The 17,935-nt window shown below is 45.1% G+C and overlaps 1 protein-coding gene across 1 annotated transcript; it reads left to right on the top strand.

Moving 5' to 3' along the window:
* Positions 1-13,743: 13,743 nt before the first annotated feature.
* On the top strand, positions 13,744-17,170 carry LOC124195679 (protein escargot-like). The gene is made up of 2 exons (XM_046590214.1): positions 13,744-14,138; positions 14,228-17,170. The coding sequence occupies exons 1-2, from the start codon at positions 13,991-13,993 to the stop codon at positions 15,604-15,606; spliced, it is 1,527 nt and encodes a 508-aa protein (XP_046446170.1). The 5' UTR covers positions 13,744-13,990; the 3' UTR covers positions 15,607-17,170.
* The last annotated feature ends 765 nt before the right edge of the window (positions 17,171-17,935 follow it).

Below are 17,935 nucleotides of genomic sequence, written 5' to 3'. Positions count from 1 at the left end.
TCCTCCAAACTCACGTGACTCCGCGGGGATAAAAAAAAAGACAAATAAAAACCTTAAAAAAAATGCCGATGGAATTCCAGTATAGATAAGTCAGTTCAAAGCCTCCGTAAATCTTCTTTTTTCTACTTATTTTTATTGAGAGCGAGTTCTCTTGGCCCCGCGTTCCAGGCCGCCGCCGCCACCAGCGTCGGTCGACAAGAGTAGCAGCCGGCCCAGGCAGCCACAAGAGAGCTAGATAGAAACACACACCTGACTGCCACATGTCACCCAACGTCTTTCTATTCTCTCCCCACCCAAAAATAAGAAACAAAAACCAAACTGGTGGGGGAGAAATAAGAAAATCCGGTTAATACGTAAGACTACGACGGTGCGGGATCTTGTTGGCATTCTCTGTGTCATTTATGAGGTTCGTCGTTGATGCGAGAGTCTAAGAAAGTTGTTTTTCTTTTTTTCTCCAGTACACAGAAGGTGAGACGGTTTTTGGGCATATCATTAAGAAGGACATAGACGAGCAACGCGGCTCATTTCCGCTCCAGCGGCGGGCGGAGTTTCGCGAGCCTTCCGATCTGACGTTTCACACCGGCACCTGTCAACGCTATACCCTACACACACTGGCACAAACAGCCAACTATTTTCAGTGTCTCATTAGTCATGCAAGAAAAACAACCAAACAAAATTTCTTGAAAAAAAGAGGAAAAGAAATATAAAGGCACTTGCCAAAACGGATTGAGAAGGTCAAAGAGCTCTACCGGTTAGGCCTATTTACACACAGCAGAGATAGAAATCGGCCTTTTATATGTAGAGAAAAGAAGAAGAAAAGAAGAATATCAGACTATAATAATAACCTCGACAAGTCCAAGAGCAGGTGTATTTTTATTACTTTTCTTCTTCTCTCCCCCACGATTCCTATTTTCTATTTTATTTGTTATTTGACCTTCTCTCTCTCTCTCTTCCAACTGCAGTTATTTTGGCTGTGGGCCAGCACAAAAGCGAAAGGTGTCTGTGTCTACACCCGGAGAATAAGAGCGACAGTTTCAAGAGTTTCCGGCCCAAAGAGGAGAGAGAGATACACCGCAGTCTCGTACATGGACATTTTTCTTTCCCCCTTAAAAACTCAGCAGGTCTCTCGACGGTGGTGCTGCTGTCTTTTGCTCTGTTGAACTTTTTAATCACGTCGCCTTTTTACCCCAATCGACGAGGTTAGAGTAAAGGGGGCGACCAAAGCTCCTGTTGAGATGGCAGAGAAGGAGCTGAATAACCTTTCCGCTTTTCTCTATAGCTGTATGTAGTCCGACCCTTTTTTCTTTTGCCCTCTTCTATTATTTGATTTTTTTCTCTTTTTTCTACTTTTCGTTTTCCCATAATTCCGGTGCGGATCGAGTGAAGAGACCGAAAAAATAAAAAAACCGGTCAGACATTTCCATGGCAAGTCCCGGCTCCTATATCCATTCTTTTGCCTATTCTTATACTACTCTTCCACAATTGTGTTTGTGTTTGAAAGTTGAATAGACGCGGCCATTTGAAGAAAAATGAAATCTCTTTAAAAAATAGGAAGGAAAAAGAAAAAGGGGAGGGGGGGGAATCAACGGCGGATGAGAAGATGAGGAAGAAGAAGAAGAAGAGAACCTTTTTCCGGCCTATTCTCTAATGTAGACACAGAGGAATGGCAGGGAGAGAATAAAGAGGAAACACCTCACGTTGCGGGTGGTATATAACTGCGGTGGTATATCCCCCCCCCCCTTCCACTTATAGCCCCGTAACTCTCACACACACGTATAACATATACCTATACATCTGCGGCTGCTCGCAAGACAAATTCGACACCCATCAATTCCGGTTCTTTACCCGCCAATTCTTCAGTTTGAAATTGATAGATTTTACGAGTTGCGCATCATAGAGTCTGCTAGTGCTGATGTGCATATAGCTTGGCGAGAGTATGCACAGTAAATTGGTGGGAGAGAGCAACGGCCTCCGATTCGTTTCTTTTATCCAAAAGAAAACTCCTATAGCCGGAATAGAGTACATAGATCCGGAATACATATAGGATGGATGCTTTCTGCTATACTAATGGCCCTCTCCTCAATGGAGGAAATCTTCTAATAAGATAAACGACCACTATATTCTAGCCATCGGAAAATTTCGACAACCTACTGTATATATCGAGCCTCTTAACTATAAGAGGATTACACGCCGGCCCTGTGATGGACTGGATAGAAAGAAGAAATCGTTTGATAGGCCCAGATTGTCAATGTAACACGACAAGACCAGCATGTATATATAGCCCCACGCAGTAGAGAGACTAGAGAGAGAGAGCGATGCATTTCATTGCGTGACACTATTATTGGCCAATAAGTTTCCCCGCGACTCGGTATACTAATGCATTTCTCATGTCGTATAGAGCTGCTGCTGGCCTGCACACAAGATCACAGGGCTGGAATGAAACACCGTCCCGTCCTGATTCCATCCTTGGACTAGTTGAATGCACTCGTCGTGATGTTGTTCGCCTATATTTTATTAATAGCCTCTCTGCTACTCGATTATGTTATATAAAAGGGCTGCTCAGACCATCTCCAATTGGATAGGTGCGGTTTCGCAGGCGGCGCTTATCTGAATGTTCAATCCGGCGTTCATAAATCGATTGCCGATCTCTGCGGCTACTAATTCGGCCAGCGCAGCTCTCAATTTCTCAGCAGAGCCTCTCTCCATATCATTTGAGCTCACTCCATTGACTATTCGGATTCTCTCTGTGTAGCTCTTTGTATTCAAACGATTGCCCTCCTTTTCGATTTCGAATATATCTTCAATCGCATTTGAACGTCGGCGACATGATACAGTATAACCGTCAACCAGGGTCGGTAAAAGAAGAAGATTTCCATCTTGATTCATTTATTTATTTGATTCTTTCTCTCTCTCTTGTTGTTGTTGAAACTTCTTAGAAAGAAAAAAAAAGTCTCAAGCTAAAAGTATAGAGAGAGTCGCTGTTGTCTGGGCCGCGATGACATCGGAGACGGCCCGAGCAGCTGGAAGGACATGTATCCATTGCCTCCTTTTCTCCTTCCGACTATTTATCAATTTAGCGGAGAGAAGAGAAGAGAAAAGGCGACCGGATTTTTCCTAGAGACGGACGGCAGGAGCACCGACCCAACTACTCTATACCATCTCCGCCGCGTATATCCTTGTAGATATTTCTCAACCACTAAAAATAGAACCTTTGGAAAAACTCCTGCGAGGAGCGGTTACACGGCGAAAGAAAATAACCGTTGCCGTGCTGGTGATTGCAGCAGCTCGCTTTCAATTTCACAACTTTTTTTTTCGAGATGAGTCGGATAATGTTTTTCGTATGAACTATAACCGCGCGCTGGATATAGTATTGTGTAATTGTTGGATAATACGCGCACATATTATTCTATACTTGTTGTGTCACACGGCAACTGTTTGGTGGCGCATTCTGATGTTTGTGTGTGTGTCTGTCAAACCGATCGGAATGTTTCATAGAGAGAGAGTGACGTTTCTGGCTGATCCCTCTATACCTGTGCCTGTGGGAGAAGATGTAGACACATCCGTCAAAATACTTGGCATTTTTCAGTATGGGCCAGAGAGAAATGTTTCTATAGAGGAAGAAGAAGAAAAAAAAAGGGAAAATATGAGACAAAACTGTTGGCCTGTTGGCCATGGAAAAGCGGAAGTTTTTGTTGTTTGGTTCATCCTGTGCTCCTGGCCGGATCCCTGTGATACCACCTACCTCCGGTTATTGACGTGTTGCATCTCGCCAGCGATGGCAGCAGAGCTATACACACAGACAAACAACACACACACACACACACAAGAAGCTGCTGCTGCACAAAAGCCGTCATCGTGATCTGAAAAGAGAATGAAACAAGTTTTTCGCCGAGAATTTCTCCAGTGTATAAAAGAAATCCAAAAAAAGAAGACGGACGTGATGGTGCTGGACTTTGGTGGGTGCAGATATAGGAGGAGGAGGAGGGTGGGCAACGGTTGCGCATCATTGACGGCACCTATATACACCACACCCGAAGGAATGGCTACCGATGGTCGGCGGTTTGATGTGTGCGCCCAGGAATTTTTCCTTTTTTATTTTCCTTATATTTCCCGCCATCATCGAACCGGTGCGTTTTTAGATGATGTGCGGCACATTTTTCCACAAATAACTGAAATCGGTGACTCTCTCGTCTATTGAACAATTGGCCGTTTCGCATTGACAGATATCCTCAAATATACTACACGTTTCCCACACACATATGGGAGTTCAGACGCATTGATAAATCGACAGTCTGGGCAGAGGTAGAAATTCTGACACTCCCGTCGCCTCTCTCTCTCTCCTGTAGGCTACATTTTTTTCTATTTCTGTATGTGTGGACTTTTGTTCCTTTTGATGTTGGGAAATCATTTATTTCCATGTGAATTTCTTTCTTTTGATTAAAAATACATCTTTTTCTCCGACTGGGATATTTTTATTGATTGAACAACACATGGGTTTCTTTCGTTGCGCTGGAATATAATAAGAGAATCCACTCGCTAGAAAAAAAAATGAGAAAAACGAAACTGTTTTTCGGCTACTACTACTACTACAAGTTGTCGGTCATCAATGAAAATGGGAAAGGAAACACCATCAAAAAGAACTTGATATATTTTTCTCTCTCTCTTATTTGCTTTGGCGACTGTTGGATCATAAAAACCCGCCAGCTATACTACGCTATATAGTTTCTAATCATGAAGGGAGAGACCGTATACATCCAGTGTGAGCCAATAATATTGCACGGCTACCGTAATAATAATAAAAAAGAAAGAATGAAGAAGAAGAGGGGAATCTAGACATACAATAAAAGAGAGCTAGCTAGATTTCATTGAATTGATCATATATAATAAATGGTTCTTTGAGCGCGCACTATACAGTAGGAAATCGTAGAAATGAACACCTGTATTGGCCGAGTCTTTTGATTGCGTCCGTATACATACTGTATATGTGTACGTGTGTGTGTGCAAGACTGGCTAGCGGATTGTTGGCGCAGCCCATCTCCTGTTATGATTGCATCCCCCTCCGCTGGATTTATCGATAATTTTTTCCCCATTTTCCATGGGAAAAAAAAATACTCATGTCTGAATCTTCTGGGAATCGGATATCAATTGATAAGGGGGGAAGAAAAAAAAAGAAACTGGAGGGAAACTTGTCGGCTTCTGCTTCTGTGATGTCCATAATTCTATTCAAAACATTCGAGTGACCGTGGGGGGAAAAAACTATCAAGGATATAGAAAAATGGGTTATATATGTGGTCCACTACTGTATATTTATTTAATTTACCAACCCCCTGCAAATAAAATATTAAAATCTAATCCTGAAATTTAATTATTTAGAAAAAAAAACCTTGAATAATAATAGGATTCCGGAATCAATTCTTTTATTAGCCCCGCCAGCCAATTCCGACTTTTAGCCGTTCCCTGTGTGTGTTGTAGCTGGTGATGAGTAAACGTGCGTGTGCACAGGCCGTTTATACATGACAAATGTTTTCTTCTATTTGGTTCGCAGAGTCCAAACGGCAAACGCTAAGCAAACGCAGCTGATTCAATGGCGACATAAAGAGGGGAAACAAAAATGATGAACGAACGCGAGCAGGAACTGAACCCCCCTCTTTTTCCGAGTTACGTTCTTAATTTTTTTTTTCAGGAGAGATCCGGTGTCGACTTGCCTCTCGGGAACAAAAGAAAACCAAAAAAAAAAAACGGTCCGCGTACTCGGCCCGTCTACTTCGTTAATTATTCGGTACACAAGAAACGGATCAAGTTACACGGACCCCATCTCATTTTCTGCCGCGGTCACATCAAAACCTCCTTCCTGGGCGAAAACAATTGAGAAAGAGACAAAAATATTGTTTGAGTGGTTTATGCAAAATAGCCGACGACTCCTCCTTTAACGGATTGTATTTGAGCCTTTGATCAGCGATTTTGGAATTCATCTCGGAAATTCCGAGAACGGCGTTTGATGACGTCGTTGACTATGCGATTGAATCTAAAATGTTTGCGTCTGAAAATCAATTTGGCAGGATATTGGATCCAACACTGGTATATAAGGGGGATCACAAGTCTTTTGACTGTATATATTTTCGGGCGGCGGTTGTGTGTGTACACAGTACACACACATCGGTGGTGGAGAGTCTGGCCACGGCAGAGGGTGGGCAGGTGGTGTGGACGTTACAGGAGGATAGAAAAAAAGGGAAATTACATGTATAAATCTGACAATCGCTCGTGCGGCGCCCCGCACCATAACCTTAAGGTCCTTTTTTCCCCATAAAATCATAGCCAAAGAGTGTGACTGCTGCTGCTGTATGTATACGTCGGAATCTGTGCACATCACATAAAACTTTGGCCTTAACTTCGGAAGGGCCGGCTGTTGCTATAATAGTACTACACAGCAGCAACACTCGTATTTACTCTTACGGCTGTACACTGGCAATCCGTTCCATTCAGGGAAAAAGTTGGAATCGCTATGTGTGTCTATATAGACAGTCGGAGAATAGACGGGGGGACTGCTTCCCTCCCCTTATAACTCTCGTCGCCATTGTTGAAGCGATGAATAAGGCGCAGATGTTTGACTGAGCCGCGCTCGTTTCCATATCAAGTCGCACTGCGTCCGCTTCTCTCCCGTGAAGTGCCGCGCTGCGGATATTACGAAATGATATCGGCCGTTTGGACATTTGCCTAATATCTCGAGCTCATTCACATATAGATCCCGCAAGCAGGCGACGGCTACTAAATTGTCAACAATTTCAACGTTTGAAATTGGCGGGTGATGAGACGAACAGGAGCAGCCGTCACTTTTTGTCCGCTCCGGTTCACGACGACGACGACGCTCAGCCATCGATTACAATCAGGTTTATTTTAACCGAGATAGGGATATTGGGGTGGGGTGGTATACATAGGCTTTGGAGGGTGGTGGGGGTTTGTATGCAGGAGAGAGAGAGATCTAGCGCCAGGTGCGTGGGTCCGTCGTATACGAGAGAGAAATCAAATCACCGAGCGCCAAAAAGAAATATATAAAAGGTTGGATGCAGAGGATATAGAAACTCCAATGGACAACAAAAGCTCATCGGGGAAAGAGAGAGAGATATGAAGCAACAACATGGAAACCCAAAGGTCGGCGGGGGGGCCTATTCAGCCCCAAAACGGACAATAGGTCAAAAGCTTAAGCCCCAACAGCGCAGAGCGCCCAGCACCATGGTCGGCTGTTACAATCTCTACTCTCTCTCTCTCTATGCATTTTCTTCTCCTGCTGCATGTGTTGCTCGTATAGACACACACACCTCCTGTTGCCCATCCATAAGGATATAGACACACAGCACCGAGCACAGCACACAGCACAAACGGCCTGTTGATACGTTCGATTCATATGTATTGATACGTCTGTGTATGGGGCCAAAAAGAGGGGGGGGGCCCTCTGTGTGTGTGTGCACCGTGTTGTGGATTATTCACTAGAGAAAAAGCTGAGCTCCGGTCGCTGGTGGATATAAATGGATAGTGCAAATGGCCTTATAGCTCTATGTGTGTGTGTGTGTAAGGTGCCAAAGAGGAACTCAAGGTGCTCGCGAGACGTGCTGGCCGGACTCGCTATCATCAGAGAGCAGCTGCACGAAAAAAAAGCAAAAAGGCCAACACACATACACACAGGAAAAAAGATAAAAAAACAAATCCGGGTTATAGACTTTTATTCCAAAGGTGCAGCACGCGCTCTTTTTTGGGGGGGAGGGGGTAGAGTACATATGGCCAGTATATAATATTCTGCGACGGTCCTTTTTTTGGCCAAATATAAACAACATTCATACAAAGTAGAATCGGAATATTTTTTTTAATGCCGTTATCAGACGGTTTCATCATTTCTCTCAAATATAATTTTTTTTATTTGGTTGGGGGAACTTTACTTGAAAAGGACACGCCCACCAAACTAATAACCGTGCGCGCTTCTATGTGGATTTTTCTTTTTGTAATCAAAATAAACAGCAACTAACGTTTGATCATTTCAAAAAAGGAAAGGCCCCGTAGTACCGCGAGAAACGATGTCGATTTGGCCGGCCCTAATAATCACAGCACACACACCGGTATTACCCCCACCAAAAGCCAGCGCATTCAATTGATTATTTGGCCATATTATTATTGTTATTATATGTACACAGTGCCTCTCTCTTCCGCCTATGCACACGGATGCGTTTTTTTTTTTACTTTACATCTTCAATGTTTCTCTCAATTTCAAATGGGATAACAAAAAAACTACCGTTTTTTTTTATACCAACAGCAACAGCCAAAACACTTAAGTCTGATGGATGAATTCCCCTTCTACTATTTTCCTTGCCCATCACGGACGGATGGAGAAAAAAAAGAGGATGATGTGGTAATCAACGGCGCTGATTTGATTCCATTATGGGCGCCGTCGACAGTGCGCTCCCATAGGGGGCAAAAACCCACTACACATTTCTATATTGCCCCCAACAACAACAACAACAACAACAACAAAAGGAGAGACGAGAGAAAGAAATATGATCGATGGCGTCGATGAAGCCGTTCGGATGATGGATAGGAGCTCACCGATTTTCCCAAAAGAAAAATAAGCAGCAGCAGCAGCAACTGCCGCTCTATAAGCCGGTGCTACACACACAGGGTGCTGTGTGTGTGTGTGTAACAGAACCCGACCCGACCGAAAAGAGTTGCACGCTGCGGTGATGTTCCATCAATTCCCCTGCTCATCCGTACACATACACGCGGTGATGAGAAAACCAAAAGGGGATTATTACATTTGATGTTCGACAGCGACTATTAGATGAATAAGAGAGAGAAGGGTTCGTATGTTACCGGTTGTTGTTGGGTGCCGGGGTGCTACTGCCTTGGCCCATCAGCTTCGAGTATAGATCTTTTTGGGATATATGTACACAAGAAGCGGCCAGGTGATATGGACGCCTATTAGAACCGACATTTTCCTTTTTTATTATTATTTCCCTATACACGTTACATCACCACTCTATCCCTTACAGGTATAATAAAAATAGACTCTGATCGGTTACGGATATTTGTGGGTTTCTGCTACTGCCGGCTGTAATACAACAGCGACATTCGATACACCATAAAATATAAGAGTGAATAAATCAATCCCAGTCGGACATTTCCGACGTCGATCACCTGCTTTTAAAACTACCGCGTGATACTTAAAGGAATTCAAACGATGTGTGTTTAAGTAAAGTGTGTGTCCGCTAGAAAAAGAAATATAAAGGCCTGGAGATTCCATTCCATTCATCCGCAAAGTTGTACAAAAGAAAAAATCGGCGCCCCGCTTTCAACCCGGTCATTTCTCTTTTTCTGGGAGCTATTCTTTCCGTTTGGGCCGTCCAGCCATGAAAAGGTGATTCGTCGGGCACGCGACCTTAGCCCGCGCCGACTCGATTTGAATAGAAGCGAATAATATTGTACTGTTGACTCTCTATAGCAGATTGTTATAGTGCATAGTAATCATGTTTTCTTATTTCTTTTCTTGGTCCCCTCCTTGACGCTCCTTGGAAGACGGGCCAGCTGATGGGAGCAGCTGGTGGAAATGCGCCGTGCTCAATGACGGCCCGATCATCAGCTTCGACGCGCCACTTTTCTTTCAGCGTCGCGGCTACTTCTTCTTCTCCCCCCTCTTTCCAACCCTCCTTAGCCACCTTGTGTGTGTGTAACACCCCATCGACAACAAGAAGAAGAAGAAGATTCTTCAACTCCCTTTTTATTCTGAAACTGGCTGGCTGGCGCGAGCGGTAATACCTTGACGTCTTGCAGCTGCCCGTCGATGACAATACAACCGCCCCAGCACCGTCTATATAGACGCTCTATTCTTGGTTGTACACATCTCTCCTCCTTGGCCGTCCTGAGCAACTCCGGATGGATATATATCTTTTGTCAACTTTTTGGGGGTGAACGATTACGTGGAAAAAAAAAATTATTATTGTGATGATAACAAGGGGGGGATATGATATTTTTTCTTCTTCTTTTTCTTCCATGTCAAGATCGAAGAGATAATCTTGACTTGAAGCGAGCGATGAAGCCGCGTGAATGAAGCCCAAAGACGTTTTTGTGAGTGTCTAAAACGTCATTTGTCCCGGCCCCCTCCCTCACCTTTCGAATGGCAGCAGTTAGGTGACGAATTTCTACAATAAGAACATGTAAGAATGGCTTATCTATTTTTTTTTTTACTTCTTATTGGGAAAAGAAATTTTAAGAAACCAGCCGACAGCACAGCAGGATCAAAGACACGATGAAAAGTTAAAATCCAGTTGGGAATCGGGCAGGAGACATCCGTCGTCGTCTAAATAATAATCATCGCATGATTCAATAATGGCTGCTTTTCTCTTCCATACATGTATGTCGGTGTCCGAGAAATGTTGGGTGAAAATCCTTGAAAGTTCAACCCCCCCCCCCCCCCCCCCGTTTGACAAATGTCAAGGTAAGGAAATTCCCGCCCACCTGGAATGATCTCAAAGTTAGTTGCCAGGTGCGCGTTCCCTACCTATCAGACAAAACAAAAACAGAGTGGAACTCGTATTAGTTGGCGAGACGAGAGAGGATAATAAGTGTATGCTGATCGGATATTCCTCCGGCTGATGCGCAAAGTACGAATGACGCAAGACTAGGTAAGTGTATTGTAGCTCACAATGTCTGCGCTCAACCGCTTTGCATGAATATAGAGGCCTATCAATAATGCACGACAATGTGGCTAGACGGGGGCAAATAAAAATCTCATCAGACGGCAGGGGCCAAGGATGTTATGTGTCAAACGATCTTCTTTCTTTCTTTCTTTCTTTCTTTTGCCCAGCTCTGAACGAATCAAACCGGAAGAAAATATAACCAACGGGACAAAATAAAAACCAGAATGGAAAGCGACTCTGGTCGATGCTTAACATGTTTTAAACAGCGTGCGACTGATGGTTAACCGAAATGCACACACACAAGAGCTCCAGCAGCCAGTGCACAATACACTCTCGTCTCTCTCAGCCACATCATCTCGTTTATTCCTTTCAAGTTCTTTTCTTTTCTTTTCTTTTCTCTCTCCTCTTCTTTTCTTCCTTTTTTGTTTGTTAATTTTTTCACGCTTCCTCCCGGTCTGCTGGAGAGATGGCCAACGTTAGATAACTGGAAGAAAAGAGGAATAATAATAATACAATAAAAATAAAAAGTGGGAGATATTTTTCCTTAACGCCACGCGGAAAAAAGAAAAAGAAGAAGAAGAGAAAAATGTGGGTATGAATAAAGGTCACGACTCTTGCATAATAAGTTTGTAACGCTATATCCTATATCCCAGTAAATATATACGCACCGAGCTAGCTCTCTCTCTCTTTCTCTCTCGGTTATATTGAACGCGCAGCTAGGGGGACGCGTGAACGGGAAAAAGAAGAAGAAAAATAAAAAGGAATCAAAAGGGATAAATAACAATTTCAAGACTTTATATGTATATATATATATACGAGCCAGTGACAAATGTAACGCCGTCGACCGTTTGACCCGACGGGTTGGATCGGCGAGAGTCGCCGGGGCTGGCGCTGGCGCGCGCGCGCGCGCCCGTTACACGCGGGAATCCCTTCGTGAAGTCATTGCTTCTATCAGCTAGCTTAGCGCTCTCTCTTCTTCTTCTTCTTCTCCTTCATTCCTTTCTTCCCTCCTTTACTTATGTGTGTGTGTGTGTGTGGTGGTTGTGTGTCGCCTTCTTAATGTACCAGAAGAAAATGCGACATTTATCGAATAAAATATATTGACGCGCTGCTCGGCGGGACCCCGTTTGCATATGAATGGCCCGAACGAACCGTCAGAAAAGTAAAAGAAAAAAAAAAGTTAAAAATTTTTTTCTTTCTCAAAAAGAAAAAAAGATTCCGGAGACTCGGGGCAGCAAAAAAAGAAGGAGGAGCTGACAGTACTGTGTATATGTGTAGTATATAAGCTATACGGATCTAGAAGCTCATACAGGGCACGTGAATAAGTCATTAGTAAGCAATCGGTATCAGTCTGTCTGTCTCTCTGTGCGAGTATTTATTTATTTATTTTCAGTATTATAAATGCGTACGGCTCATATTTAGAAAGAAGAAGAAGAAAGTTGAGTTCGGACGGCCCTTTTTTTTATTTTCTCGACGGCCAGAAAAGAAGCGAAACGATGAGCTGTGTGTGCTGCTGCTGGCCTTGTTGTTTGGTGCTGGCCGAGCGCGCGGAAGAGTTAAACCATCCGGCCCCATCCATCATGTTCTCTCCTTTTTCTTTACTCTCTCACACGTCGCTCTCTCTCTCTTATATTTTTGTATTTTATTTCATTTTCCATCCATCCAGCACTGGATCGATTCCCCTCCTGTGTGACACCTACTTTTTTTTTGGGCTCCCCCCTTTTGCCACAGAGACCCTGCAGGACTTTTACCTTAATGAGATATTGAAACGGGCTAATACCGTATAGTAGTCCCGGCTTTTTATTTATTTTTTCCCCCCAAGTTAAACTGCCAATCGTTCAACGTTTGTTTATTTGTTTCCTCCTTGTCTCACCCCCTCCTGCCTCCTGGGCGGAAGGTATGCCAAGGTTCCGTTGCTATAGGATCGCGGCGGAAAAGGTTTTCGGTTACCAACGGATTAGAGAGAGCAAAACTCCGGGGGGGATCTATTGATGCGGTGGTCACTGATTGGATCTCTCTTTCTCTTTCTGGGCGACAGGAAGTTGGCCGGTGACAATAACATCTGCGGAAGGAAGAGAGAAATAGACGCACACGCAAATAAAAAAAAAGGGTTTTGATGTTAATCTCAACTCGTCATATCCAATAAGTTTTTGTGTGATGCCATTCAATCAGTGCCAACAACCGGAGGTCGTTGGAAAACATCAGCAGCAGCGACACGCACAAGTTTTCCGGCTGCAGCCGACGTGTCAACTTTCCGTCGGTTTAATTCGAATTGACATTTGATGAAGGAGCCATTTCACCTCTCTCTCATAGTTTTTAATGAGTCCGTCCTGAATGATTTCAATCAATGCTGACGAAAATCTGCACCTGGTCTGTTTATATCTCGGCGCATTATCTCTGCAACCTGGAACACAATATCCAACCAAGTGCAATGTGCAATCTGTGTTGTGTTGGTTTTTTTTCTTTCTTCTTTGCTCCTTGTTGTTATTTGTTACCTGGGTTGCCCGGCTGCTGCTCCTGGGCCGCTCCTCGATAATGCCTTTGACGTAAATGCTATGAAAACGGAGCCATTGAGCTGTGCACTAAAGATGAGCAGATGCTCGTCTCTCTCTCTCTCCTTTTCATTGTCCATTCAATGAAATTTGATTTTCCCTTTTGACTGGATATATAGTACAACCAACCTGGGCACACAGGCAAATGAAATCTAAAGGGAGGGGTAGTAGGGGTGGGGTGGGGGGTGCCTGCTGGAAACATTTTTCCAGTGCACAACTTCAAGTGTGTGTATTTGGGTGCACCCCCCGTTCTTATTTCATTTGGCTGTTATACTGTCGGGTCGCCTATTTTCATGTGTCGCAACTCTGCCTTGTGATTGGCTGCCGGTGGGGCACGTGCTTCGTTCCGGAGGGTGGCGGTGGGTGGGGTTCCGAGAGGGAGGGACCCACCCCACCACCAATTTTTCTCTCTCTCTAGATCTCCCCCCCACTGGAGAGTTCTAGCACCTGTAGCAGCGGTGGCGCTTGGATCGAGTGCGGCTACAAGAAGGGCAGGGCGGAGCGGTGAACAATTCAGTCAGCGCCGAGCACTCGCACCGACCGGATACTCTCTCTCTCCTCTCCTCTCTCCTATTCCTAACTCCCAATCCAGTTAAAAAAGAACTTGGAACAAATTTATTTTCCGCGATTTGGTTTTAAAGTTTGTTCATTCATCTCATCTCTCGAAAGTGTAACACGACGACGTTACATTAGACACCAGTTTGAAACAGTAAAAAAACAATCGAAATTTTTGCGGCTTGTCGCATTCTCAGTCGATCCATGTGCGGAAGCAGTTTAGAAGCCAGCACCATGCCGCGCTCCTTCCTCGTCAAGAAGAATCAAAATTACAGCCACTGTCCGCTAAAGAAGCGGCCGCTCTCCTATTTCCTGCAGGAGAGTCTCGAAGCCGAGTCAGTCGCTGCCACAGGTAAGACTATCGTCCATCCATCCGTCCATCCGAAATGACTGGAAGAATTTCTATCTAACAGTTGTGCATTTTTAATTAAAAATTAACAGAAGCCGCGCTGGTGACGTCGGCCATGAGCGAAGAGCCGGAAAATCTGAGCCTGAAACCGGAGGATCGCTACGCGGCTGCCGAGCGTGAGCGCCAGAATCAGAAGCGACTCCGCACTTTATTGGAAGCGTCGGCGGCGGTGGGATCTTCGATGACGCCGGCCGCTTTGTCGCCGCCGCCGGCCCACCAGCCGCTCAAATCGTGGACGCCGCCGTTGGGCCACCACCACCACCACTACGCGCCGGAACATTCGGTCTCGCACATCATCTCCCAGGCCAGCAGCAGCCCGTCGCTGGCCGCCAAATTGTCGACACCTTTGGAGCCACTGCACTTGAACAACCAGATCAACGTGGCCGTGCCTTACCACCACCACCATCACACCCAGCACCAGTACGCGCCTTACCTGCCGTTCAACTTTCCCGCCTATCGCTCGTTCAGCACGGCGGCCATCAGTCCGCTCTACCCGGCCGTCGCCGCCTCCAACAGCAGCCCGCACCGGCCCAGCAGCGAGCAGCTGTCGCCGTTCGCTCCCAGCGAGTCGGCCAGCCAGCAGCAGAGCTCACCGCTCCGAGTCCAGTGGCCGGAATCAGTGGCCATCAGCAGCGCCGTGGCTTTGAAATTGTCAGAGTCGACCAGCGACATTGAAGATCTTTCCTCACCGGCCAGCGGATCCAGCGGATGCGAGGAGAGCGGCACCGAGTCACTCCTCCTCCATCATCACCACCACCACCACAGCCCGCCGGCCGGCCTTGTGCGGAGTAACAAGAAAACCGGAAGCAGTGCCTCATCCACTTCATCGGCCTCTTCAGCGTCTTCGACGTCGGCCGGAACGACGACGACGGCCCGCTACCAGTGCCCCGATTGCCACAAGTCGTACTCGACCTACTGCGGCCTGACCAAGCACCAGGAGCTGCACTGCGCGGCCCAGCAGGCGGCCAACAAGAAATCCTTCAGCTGCAAGCACTGCGAGAAGGTCTACGTCTCGCTGGGCGCCCTCAAGATGCACATCCGCACGCACACGCTGCCGTGCAAGTGCCTGCTGTGCGGCAAGGCCTTCTCGCGGCCGTGGCTCCTGCAGGGCCACATCCGGACGCACACGGGCGAGAAGCCCTTCTCCTGCCCTCACTGCTCCCGCTCCTTCGCCGACCGCTCCAACTTGCGCGCCCACCTGCAGACGCACTCGGACGTCAAGCGCTACTCGTGCAAGTCGTGCGGCAAGACTTTCTCGCGCATGTCGCTCCTCTCCAAGCACGAGGACGGCGGATGCGGATGCGGAGGAGCCAGCAACGCTTCCAGCGGCAGCTCATCCGCCTCCTCGCCCTCGCCCAACGGCGCACAGCAGCAGCAGCTCCTGGCCGTTGCCAAGCGAGAAGTCGCTTGAAAAAATAAAAAGAAGAAAAAGTTTGGTTAAGGTTACGATCTCGACTTGTTTCGTAACCGGGGCAGAAACACCTTACGTGCTAAATACCTGTTGGATGAGCTTAGATGCATGTAGAGAGAGAGAGAGAATTGTGTGTGTGTGTCTCCCCCCATCCCCCCGTATAGCCATTCTTGGCTACTGTTCCAGTTGGTTGATTTTGTCATTTCTTTCTTCGTGTCCAACTTGAAAAATTCTCTGATTTTCTTCTTCTTTTTTCTGAAATTTCTGGAGGGCCATCCACCTGACGAGTCCACCCTCCTAAAAATCAGTTTCTTCTTCTTCTTTTTTGTGCGAGTAGTGACAAACTCGACCAAAAGGAAAAGCCACAAAAGGAATTCGCCGTGCCAAAAAAAAAGGAAAAACACAATTTCTGTCAGAGGAGGAATTCATTTCTGTGTGTCGCTCCCCAAAGTCCTTCTTTTTCTTGAAATTTCTATCGCAAAGGTGAAACATTCTTTTGAACCTCTCTGAATTGTCTGCGACATTGATGATGAGCCGTTCACGGATATCATCATCATCGGGGGTTTAGAGATTATTGGTACAGAAACAAACCCAGCCCTAGTCATCGAGCCTTTGCTCAACATGTTCACATCCTTCCCCGTTTTATTCTCTCTCTCTCTCGCCACCAAAAGTACCACAGAAAATTGTCTTTTTTTTTGAGCTGCTGGCAGCTGCTGCTGCCCATCTCTTTATAGATATCTCAGATTCTATTTTATTCATTTTTATTTTGTTTCTTTTTTCCACACCATCTCACACGAAGATGATGCGGACACACAAACAAAACAGAACCCGAACCAGTTTTTTCTTTGATGATGTACCCTTCTCCATGTTTTCTCTTTGTTTTTAAAAAAAATGAAAATTTCATATTTTCTTTTCGAAATCCCCGATTTGTATCTTTGTATCGACGTTATAGATATACTGTATAACCCCCCCTCTCTCATGTGAAACGAGCAGCTACAACATAGAGTCTCTTTTAATTCATGGGTGTTTGCGTGTCTGAGAGTTTTTCGGGGGATGTCCGACTGTATAATATCGACGTGTATTTTTTCAATATTTTTTCAGTGGTCCTGGACACTGGTCTGGTCAAAAAGGCGAGAGAGAAAGACAAGGAAAAAATCAAACAATTTTTTTTCTTTCGTTCTATTTTCTCCTCTTTTTTCTCTTTTATAAAAGATTTTTTGGATTTCTCCCACCCAAGCTGGAGTTGAAGCACTCCTTTTACCTTAAAAACACAAAAAAAGCCTCGCCTATATTATTATATATACAGTATATATACCCGTGTGTGTGTGTGTGTGTCTACTCAATTTCTGATTAAGAATATTTTGTCTTTTTTGGCTCGTTTTCCCAACTCAGCAACTCAACTTTTTGATATATATTTTGTCACTCTCTCATTGGTCCCCACTTTTTCCTCTCTCCCTATACCTTTTTACAGATTTATAAATAATTTCTTGAATGCCCAGTGCCTTTGTATAATGTACGTAGTTATTTAAAAAACGACAAATAAGAAACAAAATTCAAACAAAAACCACAACTTCGAATTTGTCTTGTTTTATTTATTCGATGACCGTAATATTGTAATTGTAATATTGACATGGCCGGCCACTTTTTTCCGATGGCTGGGCGCGTGCCGGCGACGAACGATGACTTGGGCATTTGTCGTGTCAACAGCGAAATCCAGTGAAAAAGAAATCAACAGAATTATGATCTTGAACAAAACGTCTATAAAAATTGAGAAAGGAAATCGGCGAATGTTTCCCCTAACGCAAATCATTTCGACCAAAACGCATATAAGAAATCATTCGAGCAATTCCTTTTTCTCCTTCGACTCCTACAGCTCCTGCGTTAGGAGCTTGAAATAAAAAAATAACCAAACGTTTTTCATCTGTACACGAATAACGAACGAGAAAATGTTGAAAGATTCAGCAAGGTGAACGTCTGAAAATCAAATGAAAAGTATTGCACGTCTAGATATATATTCCCGCAGCACCTGTTTAAGGGCATGCCGAAAAAGGGGGTGGTGTGTTCTGTTTGGTGGCGGCGGACGGGATATAAGGCCGCCCACGTCGCCGCCCGAGCGTGAATTACGACGGCCGCCAATTCCTGCCCACCCCCCCTTTCCACCAAATAAAAAGGACGACACATCGGGACAAGTTGGAAAGAGCCAAGAAGAAGAAAAAAGGACAAATCAAATAAATAAATCAATAAAAATTGCAAATAAAATCTCGCAAGTTATCTAAAGGCCCAAGTCTCTCGCGGTCGCCCAAAACTCCTTTTTTTGACCTATTGCGCC

This window comes from Daphnia pulex, chromosome 6 (genome assembly GCF_021134715.1).
Source record: "Daphnia pulex isolate KAP4 chromosome 6, ASM2113471v1".
Classification (NCBI taxonomy): domain Eukaryota; kingdom Metazoa; phylum Arthropoda; class Branchiopoda; order Diplostraca; family Daphniidae; genus Daphnia; species Daphnia pulex.
Note: the sequence above shows the minus strand (reverse complement) of the source record. Positions and strands in the feature narration are given on the sequence as shown.